Source organism: Monodon monoceros, unplaced genomic scaffold, assembly GCF_005190385.1.
Source record: "Monodon monoceros isolate NGI ecotype Baffin Bay Population unplaced genomic scaffold, NGI_Narwhal_1 Super_Scaffold_16, whole genome shotgun sequence".
Lineage (NCBI taxonomy): Eukaryota > Metazoa > Chordata > Mammalia > Artiodactyla > Monodontidae > Monodon > Monodon monoceros.
The window spans coordinates 90,646,460-90,668,013 of record NW_021703772.1 but is presented as its reverse complement, the minus strand read 5'-3'; the positions used below and the strand labels follow the sequence as shown (position 1 = coordinate 90,668,013).

Genomic DNA, 21,554 nt, shown 5'->3' with positions numbered 1-21,554 from the left:
ATGGTTAAGGTGGGGTTATTAACATCCATCTCATAGAGTTGTGGAGGAATAAACAAGGTACATAATGTCTTGTAAGTACGCACAAATGCAGTCTGCTCACCAGCATTCTTCATACCCGCATTACATAACTACATCATTTGAAGTAGTTGGAAAAAAGACAAAAATCTTTGTAACCTTTTACTTGGTTCATATATATATATATATATATATATATATATATATATATGGATTATGTTGTGAGTTACACTTGAGCAAGGTAAAAACTCTTGTAGAGGCATTAAAGAACTTTTTTTACTCTAGATTCTTTAAACTTAAATTTTATTTATTTTATTAGTATTAAATTAGCATCTTCTTATAGAAAGTTAAGTATTAAAGATTATGATTAAAGTTTTCTTTGACTTACCATCTTTGACCCAATGTCTCTCAATGTCTACTACTTGAAAAGTCTCTCTCTCTCTCTCTCTCTCTCTCTGTCTCTCTGTCTCACACACACACACACACACACACACACACAAACACATTTTCTGTGGGCTAATGTAAGCATGTAAATAACTGATTTTCTACTTCTTTTAAAAATAATGACTTGTATCTCTGTTAATTAAAACATAATAACATACTTAGAAAATATAAACAAATAAAAATAAGCAAAAATCTCACCACCCAGAGGTAGCCTCTGTTAATACTTAGATATATATCTTAGCAGCATTATCAGTGCCAAAGTTCAACTCAGTGTGTCTGTGTGCCAGTCTGTTTTTCTTTATGCACCCATACTTGTTATAACTCTACAAGCATACTTCGTTTTATTGTGCTTCACTTTTTTGCGCTTCACAGATGCTGCACTCTTTACAAATTGAGGGTTTATGGCAACCCTGCATCAAACAAGTCTATTAGTGCCATTTTTTTCAACAGCATTTACTAATGTCATGTCTCTGTGTCACATTTTGGTAATTCTTAAAATAGTTCCAACTTTTTCATTTGTTATGGTGATCTGATCAGTGATATTTGATGTTACTATTGCAAAAAGATTATGATTCTCTGTAAGCTCAGGTGATGGTTACATTTTTAAGCAATAAAGTATCTTTTAATTAAGGTCTGTACCTTTTTTAGGCGTAATGCTATTGAACATTTAATAGACTACAGCATGGTGTCAACATAACTTTTATATGCATTGGGAAACCAAAAATTTCATGTGACTCACTTTGTGATAGTCGCTTTACTGTGGTGGTCTGGAACCAAACCCTCAGTATCTTGAGCTATGCCTGTATGTGCTATTTAAAGTGAGGTCCTTTAAGGCATACTCTGTTTAATGTTTTACTTTAAACATATTTTGAATACTTTACCTGTCATTAAGAAAATTAAGTACATTCTTAATGGTTGCATAGTTCTGTGTATATAAATATATCACAAAAACATACTATGCTTATACTTAGTTATCTTTTCCCACAGTTGTGATATTTGTCCCAAGATGAATTTCTAGGATGAATCTGAGAAAAAAATTTCTTTTGATAGTAATTGTAAGATTGTCCTACAGAAAAGATTTGCCAGTAAAGTAATATCTGCTTCTATGCAGTTTTCCTGGCTATAGGAATTGACAGTTTAAAATAATCTTTGAAAATAAATACTATAGGTGAAAAATGGTATGGATTCTTTTTTTTTTTTTTTTCTCTTCAGTACGCGCGCCTCTCCCGTTGCAGAGCACAGGCTCCAGACGCGCAGGCTCAGCGGCCATGGCTCACGGGCCCAGCCGCTCCGTAGCATGTGGGATCTTCCCGGACCGGGGCACGAACCCATGTCCCCTGCATCGGCAGACGGACTCTCAACCACTGCGCTACCACGGAAGCCCCATGGATTCTTTAATAACTGATTATAGAGGAGGTTAAACTCCACTCTCCCCCTTTTTAGCTATTCTCCTGCAAATTGCTTCTTCATCTCACTAACTTTTTCTGAATCTTTTTGAAATCATTCTTAGTTGACAGAAACCATATAATTAGTGTTATTTGATGTCCATGAGAAGCATCAGCATTTTTATACTTGTAAAATAGTAGTTTATTTATTAGCATCATTTCCTTTCCCTTTTGCCAGAAATTTCACCATAAAAAAAATGAGGAAGGGGCTTCCCTGGTGGCGCAGTGGTTGAGAGTCCGCCTGCCGATGCAGGGGACGCGGGTTCGTGCCCTGGTCCAGGAAGATCCCACATGCCGCGGAGCGGCTGGGCCCGTGAGCCATGGCCGCTGAGCCTGCGCGTCCGGAGCCTGTGCTCCGCAATGGGAGAGGCCACAACAGTGAGAGGCCCGCGTACAGCAAAAAAAAAATGAGGGAGGTTATTAAAACAACTTTACAATTTATATACATTCCCATAAGAAATGTATGAGAGTGCCTATCCTTAAACTCTCACCACTTTTTTTGGATTATCACTAGTGTCCGGGGTTAAAAAACGGCTCCTTAACTTAGTTTCAATTTATACTACTCTAATTATGAGTAAAATTCTTTTTCTATGAATTATTTGTATCCTTTACTTTTTCTTTCTGATTTTTAGGAATTCTTTATATATTAGGGAAATTACCCTTTTGTGTGCTATATGCATTGCAAATACTTTTCTTGGTTTGTTGTTTTCAAGGTTGGTTATTGTGGCTTATTTTATTAGCTTGCTTCAGAATCAGTGGCAAAAGTATTGACTAGGACAGGCTCTTTCACATATTTCTAATGGGTAAGTTGATAATCGTTGCCCTTTCGGTACATTTATTAATTGTGAATTTGCTTAAGAGAAATATCCAACTCGTGTTTCTGCTCCTATTTCCACCTTCAACCCAGTAGAAAACAGTGGTAGTTTTACTAGCCTGGGGCTAGCCAGGAAGACCATCAGCTTTGCTGCCAGATCAGGTGGACTTGATTCCGGGCTTGATTTGGGGCCAAGGAGGGAGTGGGAGGAACTTGGCTTTGTCAACTAAAAGTAGCAAACTTGGTTTGAAAGAAAGGGGACAGCCTGCAGCTTTGCTAACCAGGTAAAAAAAGTTAAGAATAAAAAGCCAAACAGATATCAGCAGCTATACAATATGGTGGAGATGGATATTGCAGTTAAGTCCTAGCAAGTTACTAAAAAGAAAACAACCACCCATAGAAAAACAAATGAGAATCCAGAGTTGCTACAGTGTATTGACTAACATGTCCAGCTTTCAGCCAAATATTATGAGATATGCAAAGAAACAGGAAACCGTAATACATATTCAGGGGAAAGAGCAGAAGCCACACATAAAACTATGTGTTGTACAATTCTGTTTACATGGAATTTCTAGATAAGGTGTAACTATGGAAAGCAGATGAGTGGTTCCCTAAATTTGGGAGTGGGAAGGACCTTTTGGGATGCTGGAAGTACTCTAAAACTGTACTGATGAGTGGACAACTGTATAAATTCACTAAAAATCATTGATCTGTACATTTAAAATGAGTGAATTTCATGATATGTAAATTATACCTCAGTAAAGCTGTTAAATATGGAGGGGGAACCAACATCTTTGATGGTGCTCTGGATCTCCCTGTTGTGACTACCTGTTTGCTGTTCTGTTTTCAGACATAAATAACCATTTGTGGTTTATAAAAGTAACTGAAGATAACAGCTGGAGGTACTTACAAGCAGTACCTCATTTTTATGTAGAAGTGAATAATTCTTGTTAAAGTGACAGTGTACAATGCTCTTAAATTGTGTATTCACTTTTCTTTGAGGCACTCTTCCTTCCTTCAACCATTTATCTCCTCTAGCTTACTTAAGTAAGGGACATCCACTTTTCTTCACCTCTCCTTTAATGCTGATTGTGACTTTTAAGTGCTCCTCATAGAGTGTTCCCAATGTTATCATCCTGACTTTCTTGTCTGGCTACTTTGCTGATTGCCTAGTTGTGTCATGCTGCAAGTACATGATGTGACAGGAACTCTTGTATGTGAGGAACCTACATAAATACATTTGGGTGAGTATATTAGTATAGATGCCATTATTGAAAGGGGGAATTACTCAAACAATCCAATCATAAAGGAGTAGAAACATGATATAGTGCAGAATCTTTGTGCTACAGCCCTTTTCCCCTTAGACCTCTGTAGTAATTAATCCTGTTTTCTATATGTATTTAACAATGAGGAGAAAAATGGAGCCATCCTGATTTTTGTTCCTTTAATCAAACATGATACTTGTGATTTTTTTAAATCTTGGTGGTGGTTTCTTATTTTTATTGTTTATTTCTAGTACAGATTTTGAATGTGAGTCTTCATTTGTAGTTTGGCATTTTTTTATACCTTTTATATCTTTTTTGGGGTTTTTTTGTGGTACGTGGGCCTCTCACTGTTGTGGCCTCTCCTGCTGCAGAGCACAGGCTCCGGACACACAGGCTCAGCAGCCATGGCTCACAGGCCTAGCCGCTCCGCGGCATGTGGGATCTTCCCGGACCGGGGCACGAACCCGTGTCCCCTGCATCAGCAGGCAGACTCTCAACCACTGCACCACCAGGGAAGCCCTCTTTTTGTTTTTATGTATCTTTCAGGAAGCTTTCTTCAGTCTTTGTTTTCTTATTTCATACTATTGTTTCATTGGTTGTAGACACAGAGCAGATATTTTCTTCTGCATTTTGAATGAAGTCCTTCCTTTTTTTTCCCTTAGTAGTTTCTTTTTATAGGACTCATGTGCTTTTCTTCACTCATTAATTATTCTTAAATGAAAACAGTGTTCTCCAGACTTGATTCCTTGTACTGGAATGTAATCTCAACACCGCCACCCATACCCCTGCAAAGTGCAATACTTACGTAGCTCTTCTGGATTTTGCCTCTTTTCTTTTATAGACTTTTCCAAGTTGCAAAGCACCATCTAGTCACTAATGTCCTGGCCAGGTTATGATGATTAATTATGTGTCCAAGTAGATGTAGTTCAAGAACAGCCAATTGGGAGGAAATTTTATGAGATGGTACATATTATCTGGTAGGGAACACTCTGATAGGGACAAAGTCTCATCTGAGAACCTGTGTGTCTGAGATAGAGGTAGATTTCTGTGGAATATAATTCTTCAGCATTGCCTGTTATGTCTCATTCTGTGTTTTTAGTTGGTCAGAACTTGGGGGTCTGAGAGACGAGTAATATTTGTAGTTTCCAGGGCTGTTCTAACTTCATAGCCCTTTTGATTTTCATAAATATGTCAACGGAAAGGTGAAGGAAGGTGAATCAAATATTAATTGTTACAAGTTTCCACGTTATTTTGTGATTTTATGTTTTTGATCTTACTATTAAGCTATATGTTATTTTTTGATTTGTGACAGTTTTGGAAAGCATGCCTTTGTATAATAAAATCTGTAAGTATTAACTTCATTCAGATTTCAAGTGTTATATGGCATAAAGTTTTATGGTTTTATTTCTTAAAAATTAATTTTCATTAATTTAAATGAAATCCTCATGTTTCCTCATAATGTAATTTGAGAAAGTAATTGTTTTATGACTGTTTAAATACTTCTTCCCTCTTGATTCAGTTAGTTAAACTTTTTGATTAGTAAATTAAACTTCTTTTCTTTGTAGTAGTAAGGCACTCAACTGTGTGGGATATTGCTTAAATCTTAGAAGACTACAATAAAGTGGCAATGTCTCGGGAACCCACCCCACCTCTCTCTGGAGATATGTCTACTGGTCCTATAGCAGAAAGCTGGTGTTACACACAGGTACATGCTGTTAAAAATGCCTTCCTTTATGTCACTTACAAGTTGTGTAGTATTTTGAGAATATTGTGAAGCACTTTGGCATTGTTTCTAGAAGTGTTAGAAGAGTGGGTCAAAGAATGTTTAACATGTGACAGGTCAAGAGTGTAAAAGTCATCATTGTAAAAGTGCTTTTCTGAATGTTTTAGGTTAAAGTTGTAAAATTTTCCTACATGTGGACCATTAATAACTTCAGTTTTTGTCGAGAGGAAATGGGTGAAGTGTTAAAAAGTTCAACATTCTCATCTAGCCCCAGTGACAAAATGAAATGGTAAGATGTCTGTTTGTTTTGGGTATTTGTTTTTGATATGATCATCGGCTACTTTAAAATTTTGTTGTTACTATTTCTGAATGGATATTTGTCTAATTTTATATTAGATTTATAATAAGTTCCTAATAGTATAGAGAATTGTAAAGAACTGTGAGGATATTGACAAGAGTGCTGTTCTATTATTAAGATTTAACATAAAAAAAAAGAAATAAGATAAACTTACTTTGTAAAATATATATATATATATATAAGTGGATAATTGAAGACACTTCTAAATTAAAACCAGTTCTCTTAAAAAAAAAAAGATTTAACAAATGATTTCAGTATCTTCTCTCTTGAATGTTTAAAGTATTATTTTCCTCCTTGTGAGCCTATTGTTTTATTTTAGGTGCCTGAGGGTAAATCCAAAGGGATTAGATGATGAAAGTAAAGACTACTTGTCCTTATATTTGCTTTTAGTCAGCTGTCCAAAAAGTGAAGTTCGAGCAAAATTCAAATTTTCCCTTCTGAACGCTAAAAGGGAAGAAACAAAAGCAATGGGTAAGTGATTTCCAAACTGACTTGAAGAAGTCTCTGTGTAACTATGTACTGTGACTTCCGCACTTTTACTTAGAAAAACTTAAGATTTTTTTCCCTAAAACTAAAATCTGCTTAACCCAAAACATTTCATTTTGACTGTTAATTTTAAATGCCAGTGTACAGTTACAGTTGTTTTACTAAGTCTTAGACTTCCTAAGACATGTAAAATTAGTTTTAAATCATATTAAAATTAAAATTTTTTATGCCCTAAAATGACATTCACTTTTCACTTGTAAAAACAGCTACTGTTAGGGCAAGATGCCTGGTTCAATGCCTGTCATATATAATAGGTGTTCAGGAAACATTTCTTTTTCTTCCTTGCCATTTTTGCCAGATAATAAAATCTGAAGAACAATGTGAAAGGAGTTTGAATGTCCTGATATTTTGTCACTAGAATTTTTTTGAGCAGTGGGCTGAACACTGACTGAAAGGAAATCAGTTTTTCTTAGTCTCAGGACCTGTTAAATTCAGTTCAAGCTTCTGAATTATAGCCAGCTGAAACCATGTAGCCTGGCACTTCATAACAGAAGATCATTGTAGGAAATGTACAGTGTGCATAGTAGGAAAATATATCATGAACTGCTGCATTAAATTTGAAGTGATTTCTGGAAGTGAATAACAAAAATCAAGTACTAACCTCACTACAAAAAACCCTCCAAATACACACATTAATAATATATTTTGTTGCTAAGGTAATACATAGTTTCACATGTGTTTTCACATTGTCTGACATTTAAGACAGGCGAGTGTCTTAGTTCAGGCTGCTATAACAAAGTAACATAGACTGGGTGGCCTACAAACAACAGACATTTATTTCTCACAAATCTGGAGACTGGGAATCCAAGATCAGGGTGCCAGCATAGTCAGATTCTAGTCCAACTGTTCTACTTATAGACTGCCAGTGTTTCACTGTGTCTTCACATGATGGAAAGGGCTAGGAAGCACTAATCCTTACATTCATGAGGGTATCTACCCTCATGACCTCATCTAATCCCACTCACTGGGCTCTTAATACCATCACTTTGGGGATAGGGTTTCAACATGAAACTTTTGAGGGGATACAAACGTTCAGTCCTTAACATGGAGTATCTCAGTTAAATTTATTACCGGTTTTCTACCTTCAGCTTGTATAACAGATGATGAATACTTTCTGTAAAGGACCTTGTTTATTTCATAGTATACAGTTGTTAATAAGTATGTTAGGCATTTGAAACATTTACTTCAGACATTTATTAAATCTTTTACTAATCATACTAAGACCATCTTCTGGACTTTTATGAAAATTGTTTTTAGAGGTGATGGGACTATGTCTGAAGACCTAGAAATGATAGGGGACTTTATTTAGCTTTTTTACCAGTTAATGGATTTTTCTCTAGTTAATGCAACTTAAATCAGTGGGATGGTTATCCCAGGAAAGCTTACAGGATGCCCTGGTGATATAGAGCATCCATTTTTAAAGGGAGAAACAAGAAATGAGAGGTATGTTTCTAAGTTGATTCTGATATTAGATGATGAATAGTATGCCTATGCCAATGTATTTTAATCCTACTTCATTGTTAAAGGGCTTAGATTGTTTGAAAGATCTCTTCCTTCTCCTTGACATTTGATCTGGCTTTTCATCTACTTAGATATCTAGGAATCTGAAAGTGAGCTCATTGATAATGGCCAGAATTTTTGGTAGGCTGTGAAATGATCTGGTTCTACCTAATGTAACTCTTTTGACATTTTACCTATGAACACACATATCTGTAATTTTTATGATAGATGTATTGGCCCAGTCCTATTTTTCACATTCATTTAACTGTGTTATCATTAACAGAATGTTTCTTGGATACTTGTTTATTTAAACTTTTGTTCTGTTTTCCACCAGAAAGCCAAAGAGCATATCGATTTGTACAAGGGAAAGACTGGGGTTTTAAAAAATTCATTCGAAGGGATTTTTTGCTTGATGAAGCTAATGGTCTTTTACCAGATGACAAGCTTACATTATTTTGTGAGGTGGGTACATTTTTTATTCAAGGAACTCACTGTTTGGCTATATTTAGTGATGAAGCAAAAATATACACTAAGTAACTGGTGTAATTGGTAATATTTTATACGTAAATATTTAACCATGTTAAGGCTGACTGGATTTTCTTAGAAATCAATGTAGTAGCCCAGTCTGAAAAAATTCTGTCATGTCTTTAAGCTATAAATTGTATATACAGTTATACTACCACATACTAAATACTTCTTCCTCATAGGAAGACTATGGATGTGTATAGCTTCATATCAAGATTTCTGAATATCTTCTTCATTCTGAATAATTCTAAATAGATGGTCAGTATTTTCTGTCATATTCAGATTGATGATATTAAACATTATTACTAGTTTATCAGTTTGAATCCATACTTGAATGGAAGTGAAAGTGCCTGAAAAAAGGCTGGGAAGCTTTTTGTTCATTCAAGCAGTTAGATTCATTCATTCAAATAGATGTTAGCATTATAAGCAAAAGCATCTCAAAATTTTTAAGATATACCTATGTCTGTTGACAGACTTATAAGATATAATCATATGCATGAAATGTCATCTTTTGAAACTTACCAGCATTGCCCCTTCTAATAATTTACACTTATGATTTGTCTTAATTTGAGGCTTGAACTTGGTTCTGTCATTGTTATTACGTAGCTTTATCTATATGAATTGTTGAGATGATCAGGTAACCTCAGCATTAAATATATTTCAGTAGGTTATTGTAGACAGATGAGTGTCTTGGAAGCACAATAACTTCCTTAACTGCTACTAAGGTAGCTTTACTCTTTTTATAGAAAATGTGTAAAATTTCTTGGCAAGATTTACAAACTAATTATATATTATACTGTGTCAGAAGAATAATTGAAATATGGCCCCAGAGACTACATAGTGCAAATATAGTGCATCTTATTTTCACTTAGACAAGTTAAATGAACTGTATGATGAATTTGTTATGAATACAATTAGTTGGTTGATAAAGCACATACCGCAAGTGTCTTGAGCAAAGCTTATCATTAAATAATTTGATAAAAATATATACTAAAGCATTTGTTGCCAATAGATAAGATGCTCTAAGTAGTATTTTAAATAATTGTAGGTTATGTTATTTAAGCATTCTTTTATTTATTTATTTATTTAAGCATTCTTAACGTAGAATCTTTTCATAATTTTAGCAGTTATCTTAAATTTCAGCATGTTAATTTTTTTTAATCACATAATCTTAGAATTTAAAGGATCTTAAAGGTTGTGTAATCCAGTTAAGAAAAAAAACTACTGCAGCTAAGTCTTTTTGTGAATAAACATTTTAAGAAAATATTTCTTTTTTTAGAATTGAAATATTGTTTACTAAGTATATTTCCCTAAGTATATTTTATTGGAACCTAGACAACCAAAAAGTTCAGAATGAAGGCTGAAATTAAGATCTTTTTCTGATACAAGTTTTTGAAGTATACTTTTTATTCACATGCTAAATTATACAAGCTAGTGACCTCCTAAAAATCAAACCCACCATGACATATATTTTAAGTTGACATTGATCAAATTCAGTTTTGGATACTGTAATACATACCTTTACTGATGTAGACCTTTATACCCTGGGCACTGTATTTAACATAGGTGGGCAAAAAGTGCTTTGAACAAACATTCCTTGTGCCCTTTCCCTCTTTCTTCTGTACCTCTCACTGATGCCCTTCCTTCTACAGCATCTCCAGCACTGCTTGCAGAAGAGGAGGAAGCATTGCACTGGCCTACCTAAAGAACTGCCTCCTCCCCTCCCCTGCAAGTGGTGCTGTAGACAGGTAAGGCAGTCTGGTGCTACCCTTTGGTGCAAGACATAAATAATCTTGCAAGTTCCATACTATGAGTCAAATAGCCAGAGGTAGAAATTTCTGGCAGTGTAAACAGTTCTGCCCCTTCTCTCCCAAAGTGATGCAGAAAACAGGAATTGAGGAATAAGTAGGAAAAATAGAAAATTGGTTAAATTGCTTTATCTTTTGGAATCCAGCAGATTTTAAATAATCTTATGGTCCAAAGACCCATGCTATTCTATGGTATACAGAAGACTATATATACAGGTAGAATATATGTAATGAATTGTTCATAAAATTAAATTAATTCATTTAGAAGGACTTTTTTTCCACTCCTATTTTTCTGTTGCTAAGTTAACCTTTCTATTTTAAAATACTTTTGATAGTGGATGGAAGTTGGGTTTTATTCTCTAAAAATGACAAAATGGAAAACTGACAACCCGATTTCTGTCATCTGCATTCTACAAAAGGATACCTGTCTATGAAAGCCAGAAAGTCTAATACCCAGTATTCTAGAAGATGATATGAAATTGGACTACTAAAAGTTTCTCACTTTGGAGCCAGTGTAAGGGATGGTTAGGTAGTTGATTAGAGTGGCAAAATTTGTAGTACTATGCACCTTTGGATATTCCTAGCTAGCCTTCAGAATTAGTTTAGAGAATTGAGAGTTTTAAAAATAGGAACCAGTAGTCCCAGATTTCCAGGGAAGTCACAGCTGATTAGAACCTGCACATGTTCATCTTTAGTCTAAATTATATTCTCAGAGTTGATCCAAAAGCAAATTTGAAAAAGAGCTGTCAAATGAGTTTGAGGTTTTACGTTGTCAGTTTTGAGTATTGTGCATTTGCTGTTTTATTTTGAAAGAACAACAGTTTAAACTCAGGAAAGAATCTCAGCCTTTCTTCTGAATTTTTTACTCTAGCTTCCATTCAGTAAGAATGTTCATTACCTATATTTGAATATGTACTAGAAAAAATGAAAATTTTACCAATTTCTTAATTATAGGTATCAAAGAAAATAATCATCAGAATTCATTGCATATCAGTTTTAATTAGATCATTAATTTCTGCTCTATAAATAGTCCCTTGAATACTCTTCAGAATATGAAATGTTAATTATGTCTTACTTAAAATCTGTGGTTGCTGTGATAATAGTATGTGGATGTGTATGCCAATAATATAAATTCTTCTGAATTGTGATTTTATATATACAAAGTACAAATATATCATCATCAGTATCTATGCCCGATAATAATGGCTTTATTTTTTGATCCTTTTTTCCTTCTGTCACCTGATTTTTGTAAAATTTTTACATTAAATATATTGTTTTGAATTAAGATAATTAGACAATAAGTAGAATTTAAGAAATCCTTTCCTAAATTTAAATAATATGGTCACACTTTCATGACTCCACTGCATACTTTATGCAAGTAATTGAACTGTTCAGTTTAATCCAGTTTCTGCTCTCTAGAAATTTCAAGAGCAGTGCTGATATGAACAAGTAAACACTGTCTTTGTGATCCTAACTAAACCCTGAATATTAATACCAACATTTTTCATTTATGTATCGTTAAGTTATAATGTATGGTGTACCAGAGCAATAAGGTAAGGATTAGTGAAGCTTTTTTTTTCTGTTTTGTAGTTTGTAGAATTTTAGAAACAATTTGAATAATTAAAACCTTAGTAGAAGAATCTTTATTCATGAACTTATTTATGTGCACAATGTCTTGGCTCTTATATTTAGAAGAACATCTCAGAAGATTGTTGTGATAAATCCTTTCAGAACCATAATTGCATTAACGTACTACTAATTTCTTTAAAAATTCAAAGAAATACTGTCTAGTACAAAGAATGCTATAAAAAGGGATGTAGGTCTAGTCTTCCTCTGATACTGACTAGCAGTGGATTTAGGACACATTAGTTACCTTCTCTGGATCTCACTTTTTCAAATTTTTTTTAAAAAATGAGGCGGTTGGATTAGATGATTTCTATGATGTGTGATTCCAAAAGGTTAATAAAAGCGGACAAACAAAATGGTTAATAAAAATATCCTCAGAAAATAAAGTTTTCTTTAGAAGGCGTCTATTCATTCATATGAGATAGATGTTATTACATCTGGGTGAGTGAGGACTAATGAGATTTAATATTCTTCTAACATTTTATATTGGACCATTATACTTTCTTAGCATGTTAGTAGTTTGGTCCAATTTATCCATTTACAATTTACAATTCCTACATAGTTTACTGTATTTGTCCTTACATATGCTTACTTTTAATTAACAAAAGCCTTATGAAATATGTTTTTAAATGAACACAGTCATCTATTGCTGCATAACAAACAACCATAAAACTTAGTAACTTGAAATAGTAGGTAACTTATATAGCACTTTTTGTGAAAGATGGTTCATTTACTCTTGACACATTTGATTTACTAGTTGAGGTAGTATTTTCTTCAGTTTATTAAATGTAATACGAAATTCCTAGTAATAGTATATTCCTTTTCCTAAAAAATTAGTGTGCCAAACTTTGTAGTGTTTTAAGACTTTATTCAGTATGTAGTCATCTGAGAAATAATTTAATCCATATATATTGGACTCCATATAAAAGCAATGTTGCAGTCATACCAAGTTTTATTTATTGATTATTTCACAGGTAAATAAAAGGTCTGCAAATCGAATTAAATTATATTTATATTGTTCTTACTGTTGATTTTTTTAAATAAAAGATTTCCATAAACATTAATAACTACATTGGTTTTGTGAGAATTCTTATACTTTAAAATTTAAATGAATATTACTAGATATTTAAATCAATTTGTTTAGAGTTGAAACATATAGGGACAACACTTAAAATACTTCCCAAATTGCATATTGTAGTCTGTAGTTTTAAAAAACATTTTAAAATACTCTATAAAAAGTCATAAGTGTGATGGCTGTGTTTATTGAATGTATAATAAACTTTAAATGTTGATAGGTCTGTAGTGTGAGGAAGTAAAAATTAAAGAAATTTCTTTCTCCTCACAAAAATACCTTCTCCTTGTTTGAATTTGGAATCATATTATGACCTTTTTCTTGTTGAGAAATACTTTTTATGATTAATAGCCGAGCATTCCAAGGAATCATTAAGCCATTTATTTACATAAAATGTCGCTTTAAAATGATCTAGTTCGTTTCAGTTTTTTTCTATATTATTTCTCTCCTTTAAGTTGTGTCCTTAAATTCATTTCCCAAGTATTACCATTTTTGATCAGGAGTACATTGAATTTTCTACATGATTTTAATGATAAGTTTAAGTTTAGACTTAGTAGCTTATTATTGATATTAATTTATAAAAGTGTTTTTTCTTGCTGTCCCTTTTTTATTAGGTGAGTGTGGTCCAAGATTCAGTAAATATATCAGGACATACTAATACAAATACTTTAAAGGTGCCTGAATGTCGACTAGCAGATGATTTAGGTAATCTCTGGGAAAACACAAGATTTACAGATTGCAGTTTTTTCGTGAGAGGACAAGAATTTAAAGCTCATAAATCTGTACTTGCAGGTACTTTCTACTTTTGGGTAATATAGTACCTTTCTTTCATAAATTTGTACATTAAATAATGATGCTTAATCTTGTTACAGCTCGATCCCCAGTTTTTAATGCAATGTTTGAACATGAAATGGAAGAAAGCAAAAAGGTAAACATGGTTTAAAGGGCTAATATTTGTACAAATGCAGAATAGTGGAATGTATATTTTAAAAGTAAAGGTGCATTTTCTTATTATGATTTTAGAAAGAAATAGAAGGATGGGGGGAAATATGTTCTATCATACAAAAATAAATGTAGCTTACTGTGGGTGAATATTCCACATAACAGCTATTTCAGCACCCTTCTGGTAGCAAAATAAGTGGGTAGTTGTTATCCAAAAGGCTAGCTGTCCAAAAGGACTGTACTGGTCCATAACTATTTGAGAGTTCTCCAGTTAAGATGTATATTCCTTCTTTCTAGACTTTGAGTTGATTTTGGAACTTGTTTTCTAGAACAAAGACAATTCCTACATTCTTTTTACCACTATAATAAGAGGATATTTATTGGATTTAATAAAGGACATAAAGGACATAAATAATGTCATTATTAGTATGCATGAATTGTAATCAAGATATTACCTATTTGGTTTTCTCAGATATTTCTCTTTCACCTGTCATCTTGAAATGTAGTCAGATTAAAGACCAGAGGTTGATTTTTGTGGGTTGCATTACATGTAAGCCTTATTGCTCCAACTAGGCAACTCCTGAGTTTATTTATATGTCTCAGCTTTATTCTCCCTGCAGAACTAGAAGCTGCAACGAAGTAGCTTCTTTCTTTCCTTTGATTATTGGTCTGGGCAGGTAGTATGATCAGTCTTCTGATCAATGATGTCAAATGTTATTGTCATCAAAGTGTCAGAAAAGTTTGGTATTGTTTAGTGTTAACTATTTAGCTTCATTGATCTCAGGAGAGAAACCGAATACAGAGATACAGGAGTAAAAAAGCAACTGGTCCTCTTAGGACTTGAGTATGTCTCAAGTAAAGAGGTGAGGTGCCCGTAGATAATATTACATGCCGTTTTTGTAGGAGAGTTCTGAGGTAGTGGGCTCTGGTATGTTCTCAAATACCTGACCTTACCTTTGCTTAAAGCTGGGACTAGAACCAGTGGTTATTGGGTCTTAGGCATTGTATTACCACCTAATTCTTTTCAACAACAAAAAAAGTTAATAACCATCTTCTTCTAAGATAGAGGTCAGAAACTGAATTCAGGTGTATTTAGTTTGGCCTTACAGGTTTTTTTGTTTCTGTTTGAACTCTTTTTAACTGAGAAGTTGGGGTTTATGTTCCTCCATGGTAGTGCTTGACTTGGTGTACTTCTCTTAGACCTGCCTGCTTCACTTTGCCCGCTTACTTAGCCTACTGAAGATTTACTCACCTCAATTTTAAAATACACTTTGGGGCTTTTAAGTTGCTGTCAGTTTTGCTTTGGTTCATTTGTGTATGTGTGTGTTCTTGAAATATAACTTTTTTGTTGTTGTTTTCAATACCAGAATCGAGTGGAAATAAATGATGTAGACCCTGAGGTTTTTAAAGAAATGATGAGATTCATTTACACAGGGAAAGCGCCAAATCTTGACAAAATGGCTGACAACTTGTTGGCAGCTGCAGACAAAGTAAGTAATTCGGTCTTAAAGAGCTGAAAAATGTCCTCAAGCTTGATGTATCTAGAAAACTATCATCAAATGAGAACCCCCAATAACTTGAAATATTGAACTAATTTATACTGTTTGTGGATGGCTCTTGAGAGTATTATGAAATAACACACAGTGGGATAATATAGAAATGAAATTTTTTTAAATCAATAAGACATAAAAATATCTTGAGCCAATTTACAGAAATGGCAGATTAACTGTAGACTCAACAGTTTTGAGTGTATCATTATCCTGTTTTATGAGAACACACACACAATAGCATATATAATCTATTGCAATTTTGAGATATTCTTAGTGTTAAGATACAGTGCATGACCTTTGTCTAAAAAAAGGAAAAAAATATTGGGTATTTTTTTCTAACTTAATCTTGTATTCATAGATTTCTTTTTTAATATAAGAGTATAGAGAAAAAACAATGTTAATTTTATAATGTTCTTTTATAATGGTCATTTCCTGAAGGTAGGGAAACTACAAAAATTTCAGGAAATCTCAAAGCCAGTAGTTCTCAATCCTCAAAGCACTAAAGCACTTTGGGAGTTTTCTCCAAAAGTATTAATGTCCATGCCACTTCTGTCTGTGTGTGTATGTAAGTTTGTGTGTGTATGTATATATGTATATGTATATATAGTGATAATTATACTCATTTTGAAAAATGTTACCATTGGGAGAAACTGGGCCAAGTGTATATTACTATCTCAATAAAAATTTAAATGTAAAAATGCCATTATAATAGAGTCAAAAATTTGAAATACGTAGACATAAATCTGACAAAATATGTTCAAGACCTGTATGCTGAAAATTATAATATACTGCTAATAGAAATTAAGGTAGACCTCAATAAATGGAGAGAAAAAACTTGTTCATGTACTAGAAATCTTAACATTGTTAAAATGTCAATTCTCCTTTGATTAGTAGAACCAACATGTCACTATCAAAATCCTAGCATGCTTTTGCAGGGGAAAAATTGACATGCTGATTTAAAAATTTTATATGCAAGTGCAAGGACCTGGAATAGTCAGATAACTTTGAAAAAGAAGATCAAAGTGGAGGAGTCATAAAGGTTCAGTATTTAGGACAGCATTGTATTGGTGACAAGATAGACAAATAACTCACTGAAGCAAAATATAGAGTACAGAAATAGACTCACATGTATGACTACTTAATTTTTGATAAAAGTGCAAAGATAGTTCAGTGGAGAAAGGATAGTCTTTTCAATAAATGGTGCTATAGGAGTTGGATAGCCTATGTCCAAACAGATGAACTGTGGTTGAACTCATTTGAAAAAACTTTGTATGCGAACTTCACATCATATACAAAAAGTAATGCAAAATAGATTATAAACCTAAATAGATTATAAACCTAAAATTATAAACTCCAAAAACATAATACATAAAAGGAAAAATGATAAATTGGACTTCAATGAAATTTAAAACTTCTTTTCTTCAAAAGACATAGGAAAATAAAGACTAGCCGCAGACTGGGAGAACATATTTGCAAAGCATATATCTGATGAACAACTTTGGAGTTTGTTTCTGGTTTTTGTTTTGTTTTGTTTTTTAGCAAATTTTATTTTTATTTATTTATTTATTTATTTTTGGCTGTGTTGGGTCTTCGTTTCTATGCAAGGGCTTTCTCTAGTTGCGGTGAGTGGGGGCCACTCTTCATCGCAGTACGCGGGCCTCTCACTGTCGCGTTCTCTCTTGTTGCGGAGCACAAGCTCCAGACACGCAGGCTCAGTAGTGTGGCTCACAGGCCTAGTTGCTCCACGGCATGTGGGACCTTCCCAGACCAGGGCTCGAACCCGTGTCCCCTGCATTGGCAGGCAGATTCTCAACCACTGCGCCACCAGGGAAGCCTCTGTTTTTTGTTTTGATGATGAACAACTTTTGTCCAGAATATAAATGATTAAGGACTTTTGTATTCAGACCGTATAAAGACCTCTCAAAACTCAATTATAAGTAAACAAAGTTATTTCTAAAAATAAAAATATTTGAACAGACACTTCCTAAAATAGTGTCAGTCAAGTATATCAAAAGATGCTCAAACACATTAGGGTAGTGTAAATTAAAACTACTGTGAGATACTTCTGTAACTGTATTATAATAACTAAAATTACAAAGACCATACCAAGTATGGTCAAGGATATGGAAAAATTAGGACTCTCATGTACTGCTAATGCGAATGTAAAATGATACAACCGCTTTGAAAGACCATGTGGCAATTTTTTTAAAGTTTTACACTTACCATATTATTCAGCGAGTTTACTTATAGGTTTCTGCTCAAGAGAAAAGAAAGCATATGCCCATACAGTGACTTGTATATGAATGTTTATAGCAGCTCTATTTGTAATGACTAAAAACTGGAAACACCCAAATGTTTGTCAATAGATCAGTGGAATACTACTGAGCAATAAAAAGCATAGAACTATTGATACATAGACAATAGCATGTATGAATCTCAAAATAATTATAATGCGTGGAAGCCAGACAAAAACAAATGCAAATTGTATGATTCCATTTATAGAAGACTTCAGAAAATGCAGACTGTAGCAGTAGAAAACACATCAGAGGTATTGCCTGGGGTGGGGTGAGGAAGAAGGGTTACAGAGAGATAGAAGGAAACTTTGGGGAGTAATGAATATGTCCACTCTCTTGATTTAATGATGGTTATATGGCTGTATAAACTTATCAAAGTGTATACTTTAAATACGTGCTATTTATTGTATGTCAATTTTACCTCAATAAATTGCCAAGGATGTTCTGATAACATATACTAAGTTTTTAATGGTTATGAATATGATTTGTTTAGCTTTATAATTTATTTTTCAGAATTAAGTAGTGACAACATGCAGTGTACTGACTGGTGTTTAAAATAGTAGAAAAGAGAAATATACTCATTAAGAGTATTGAGTAATAAGGGGTTTTTAAAGAATAAAACCCTACTTTAAAAATATCCTGTATCTTGCACTTATGCAAATAGAAATTTCTTAAGAAAAATTAGTCTTTCTCTTGAATGCATTAATTCATACTTTCTTTATATTTAAAGTAATTTAAAGACTTTTAAAGTACCCTCAGTTCAATGTGTAATGAACTTAATGTAATGGCTTAAACTTCATTTTCTAAGTTACAAATATCGTGTATTTAAAAACTTGCTAGTTTGAGTAAATGTTTAATGTTATGTTTTCCTTTTGGATAGTATGCACTGGAACGGCTGAAGGTCATGTGTGAAGAAGCTTTGTGTAGTAACCTCTCAGTAGAAAATGTTGCTGATACCCTTGTCCTTGCAGATTTGCACAGTGCGGAACAGTTGAAAGCACAAGCCATAGACTTTATTAATAGGTAAGCTATGCTTGTATTTCAGTGGACATGACACCTTCAACAATTCTTCACCGGCCTTTTTCTTAAGTGTTTTTAAATCTTCAATGCAGGTGCAGTGTACTTCGACAGCTTGGGTGTAAAGATGGGAAAAACTGGAACAGCAAGTAAGATGACATGAGTTTCTGACTTAAAGTTGATCTGCATACGTGAAATTAAGTGTTTGCATAGCCTTTTGTTCATCTACAATAAGTATGAATCCAGATATTAGTTATATGAAGCAAACTGCCAGTTTAAAAAATAGTAATTTGACTACTTAGTGGATTCTTGAGGCTATGCTCTGTTGTAGATCAGCTTCTAATGTGAATTGGGATGGACACTCTAATGTCTTAAGCACGTATGTTCATGTAGTATATAGCTGAGTCCAGGTATTTCAGTGGCTGGAGATCCTGCCTTTGCCCCTTCAGAAAGCATTTCTAAAAATGTGGGAAATATTTATTTTATCCTATGAGGAAGTGTACCCTCCATATTTGCCTAGAAACTCTTGACATTTGAATGCTAACCCACTGCTTCTTAAGGTAGCCAGATAACTTGCATCACATGCTATATTAGGCTAACTGCCTACCATTCCAGAAATAGCAGCAATTTGATCTTTCCTTGCCCTGGTTAGATTATAATGAGCAGGGTAGTTGTGACATCTTTCTAAGCCTGGATCTTCAGAATATGATGTAACTAGTAGAATTTATTATTCCCTTCTTTTTTCTTCTTCACTCATTTTATTTATTTATTTATGGCTGAGTTGGGTCTTTGTTGGTATTGCTGTGCGCGGGCTTTCTCAAGTTGCAGCAAGCGGGGGCTACTCTTCATTGCGGTGCGCGGGCTTCTCATTGCGGTGGCCTCTCTTGTTGAGGAGCACGGGCTCTAGGTGCGCGGGCTTCAGTAGTTGTGGCTCGTGGTCTGTAGAGCGCAGGCTCAGTAGTTGTGGCGCACGGGCTTAGTTGCTCCGCAGCATGTGGGATCTTCCTGGACAAGGGCTCGAACCCGTGTCTACTGCATTGGCCGGCGGATTCTTAATCACTGTGCCACCAGGGAAGCCCTTCACTCATTTTTAGAGTGACATTTTTACTCTTTGCAATTATTCAGTATCAGGAGTCAGGAGGTTGAAGAATTTACGTATGCTTTTGATTATTTTTGCCTGTAAACCCTTAAACTCCATTTTTGCAATTTATCAAAAGTTGATACAAGAAAGTAAAAAAAGACAGCGTTAGAGACAAGAAAATGAATGTTTGATTTATGGCCCCTTGCTTTCATCTGTTTTGATAGATTTGAAGTTGGTTAACTGAATTCTTAACAGTTTGTGAATTCTGTTTTATGAAAGTAAAAATTAGTGGCTACTTTTAAGATATTGATTATTCTATATATTGGTCAGTGTGTGATAATACATTATCATGGTATGTATCCTAGAAAAAATCAAATGGCTGTTTTGTGATTCTTTGTACTTTGCCACTTTCAAGCTCTAGTTTTATTCTGTTAAGAAAATATTTTGCCTTGTATAGCTTTTTCAATGTCAAAAAATATAAGCTTATTTTATATCCCGTGAAGAAGCTGTATTGTACGTAGAGACCTTCAATAGCTATTTGTTGAATTAAATAAATGAAAATGTCAGGTAAATTAAGAAGTATCTGTGTGATTCTAAACGAGTTGAAATTATAAACATGACGACACACTGGTAATTGGATGTTAGGCAAATTTTTTTTTTAATTGTTATTAGCTGCTATTTAGTGAAGCAAACATTTGTGTAGCATCTATCGTGTCTCAAGCACCATGCTGGGGTCCTGCATATAAAAACAATTGTGGGGAAAAATCCTGTCCTTGAGAAATTGATCTAATGGCAGGAACACACCCATGAATATATCATTTTATTATAATATGGTAAGTAATGTGTTAAAGAAGGTTATGTGCAGGGCACTTGACTAAGGCTGGAGGTTTAGGGATGAAGATGACTGAGGCTTGTCTTAAAACAGGAATAGGAATTAGCAAACTAGGAAGGAAATAGCAAGCATTGCAGACAGCATAGCTTGAATCAAAGTATAGACGCATGAAGCAATAGTTGATCAATCGTTTGATAGATATTTATGTTTATTATCCAGTAAATTCCCAAGGCACTGTGCTTACTTAGTACAAAGAATATAATGGCGAACATGACAGATGTTTTCCCTGCCTTCATGGAGTTCATGTTTTAGCAGGAGATGTATAAGAATTAAACAAGTAGTTGAAGTTAAGTGTAATAATAGGTAATGTAGAGCATACCCATCTGAGCATATAGCAAAGGGACCGAACCTAATCTAGGGGTCAGAGAAAGCCCTTTTGAAGAATTGTTGTATAAATAAAGACCTGAAGAAGAAGAGTGAAGAGGTGGGAAAGTATATCCCGAAAAAGACATTCAGGTGTGCAAAGTTTTGGTGATAAGAAAGAACAGTATGGAGGGTGGGGCATGAGAAGCTGGAGGAAGAAAACAAAGGTCAGATCATGGAAGGCCTTTTAGACATTATTCGAACAGGAATGGGCATACAGTAAAAGGTTTTAACCTGAGTAGGATGTGATCAGGTGTGTGTTTTTAGCAATGTC

General features: G+C 34.0%; 1 protein-coding gene across 1 annotated transcript in view; it reads left to right on the top strand.

The window, feature by feature from the left end:
- Positions 1–21,554, top strand: part of SPOPL (speckle type BTB/POZ protein like) — a 62,188-nt gene that overhangs the window by 35,026 nt on the left and 5,608 nt on the right. Inside the window, exons 2-10 of the mRNA XM_029225271.1 lie at positions 5,549–5,688; positions 5,874–5,995; positions 6,384–6,535; positions 8,445–8,572; positions 13,756–13,933; positions 14,014–14,069; positions 15,451–15,573; positions 18,808–18,950; positions 19,040–19,093. Coding sequence (XP_029081104.1) covers positions 5,611–5,688; positions 5,874–5,995; positions 6,384–6,535; positions 8,445–8,572; positions 13,756–13,933; positions 14,014–14,069; positions 15,451–15,573; positions 18,808–18,950; positions 19,040–19,093 — 1,034 coding nt within the window. The 5' untranslated portion in view covers positions 5,549–5,610. The remainder of the gene's footprint in view (positions 1–5,548; positions 5,689–5,873; positions 5,996–6,383; positions 6,536–8,444; positions 8,573–13,755; positions 13,934–14,013; positions 14,070–15,450; positions 15,574–18,807; positions 18,951–19,039; positions 19,094–21,554) is intronic.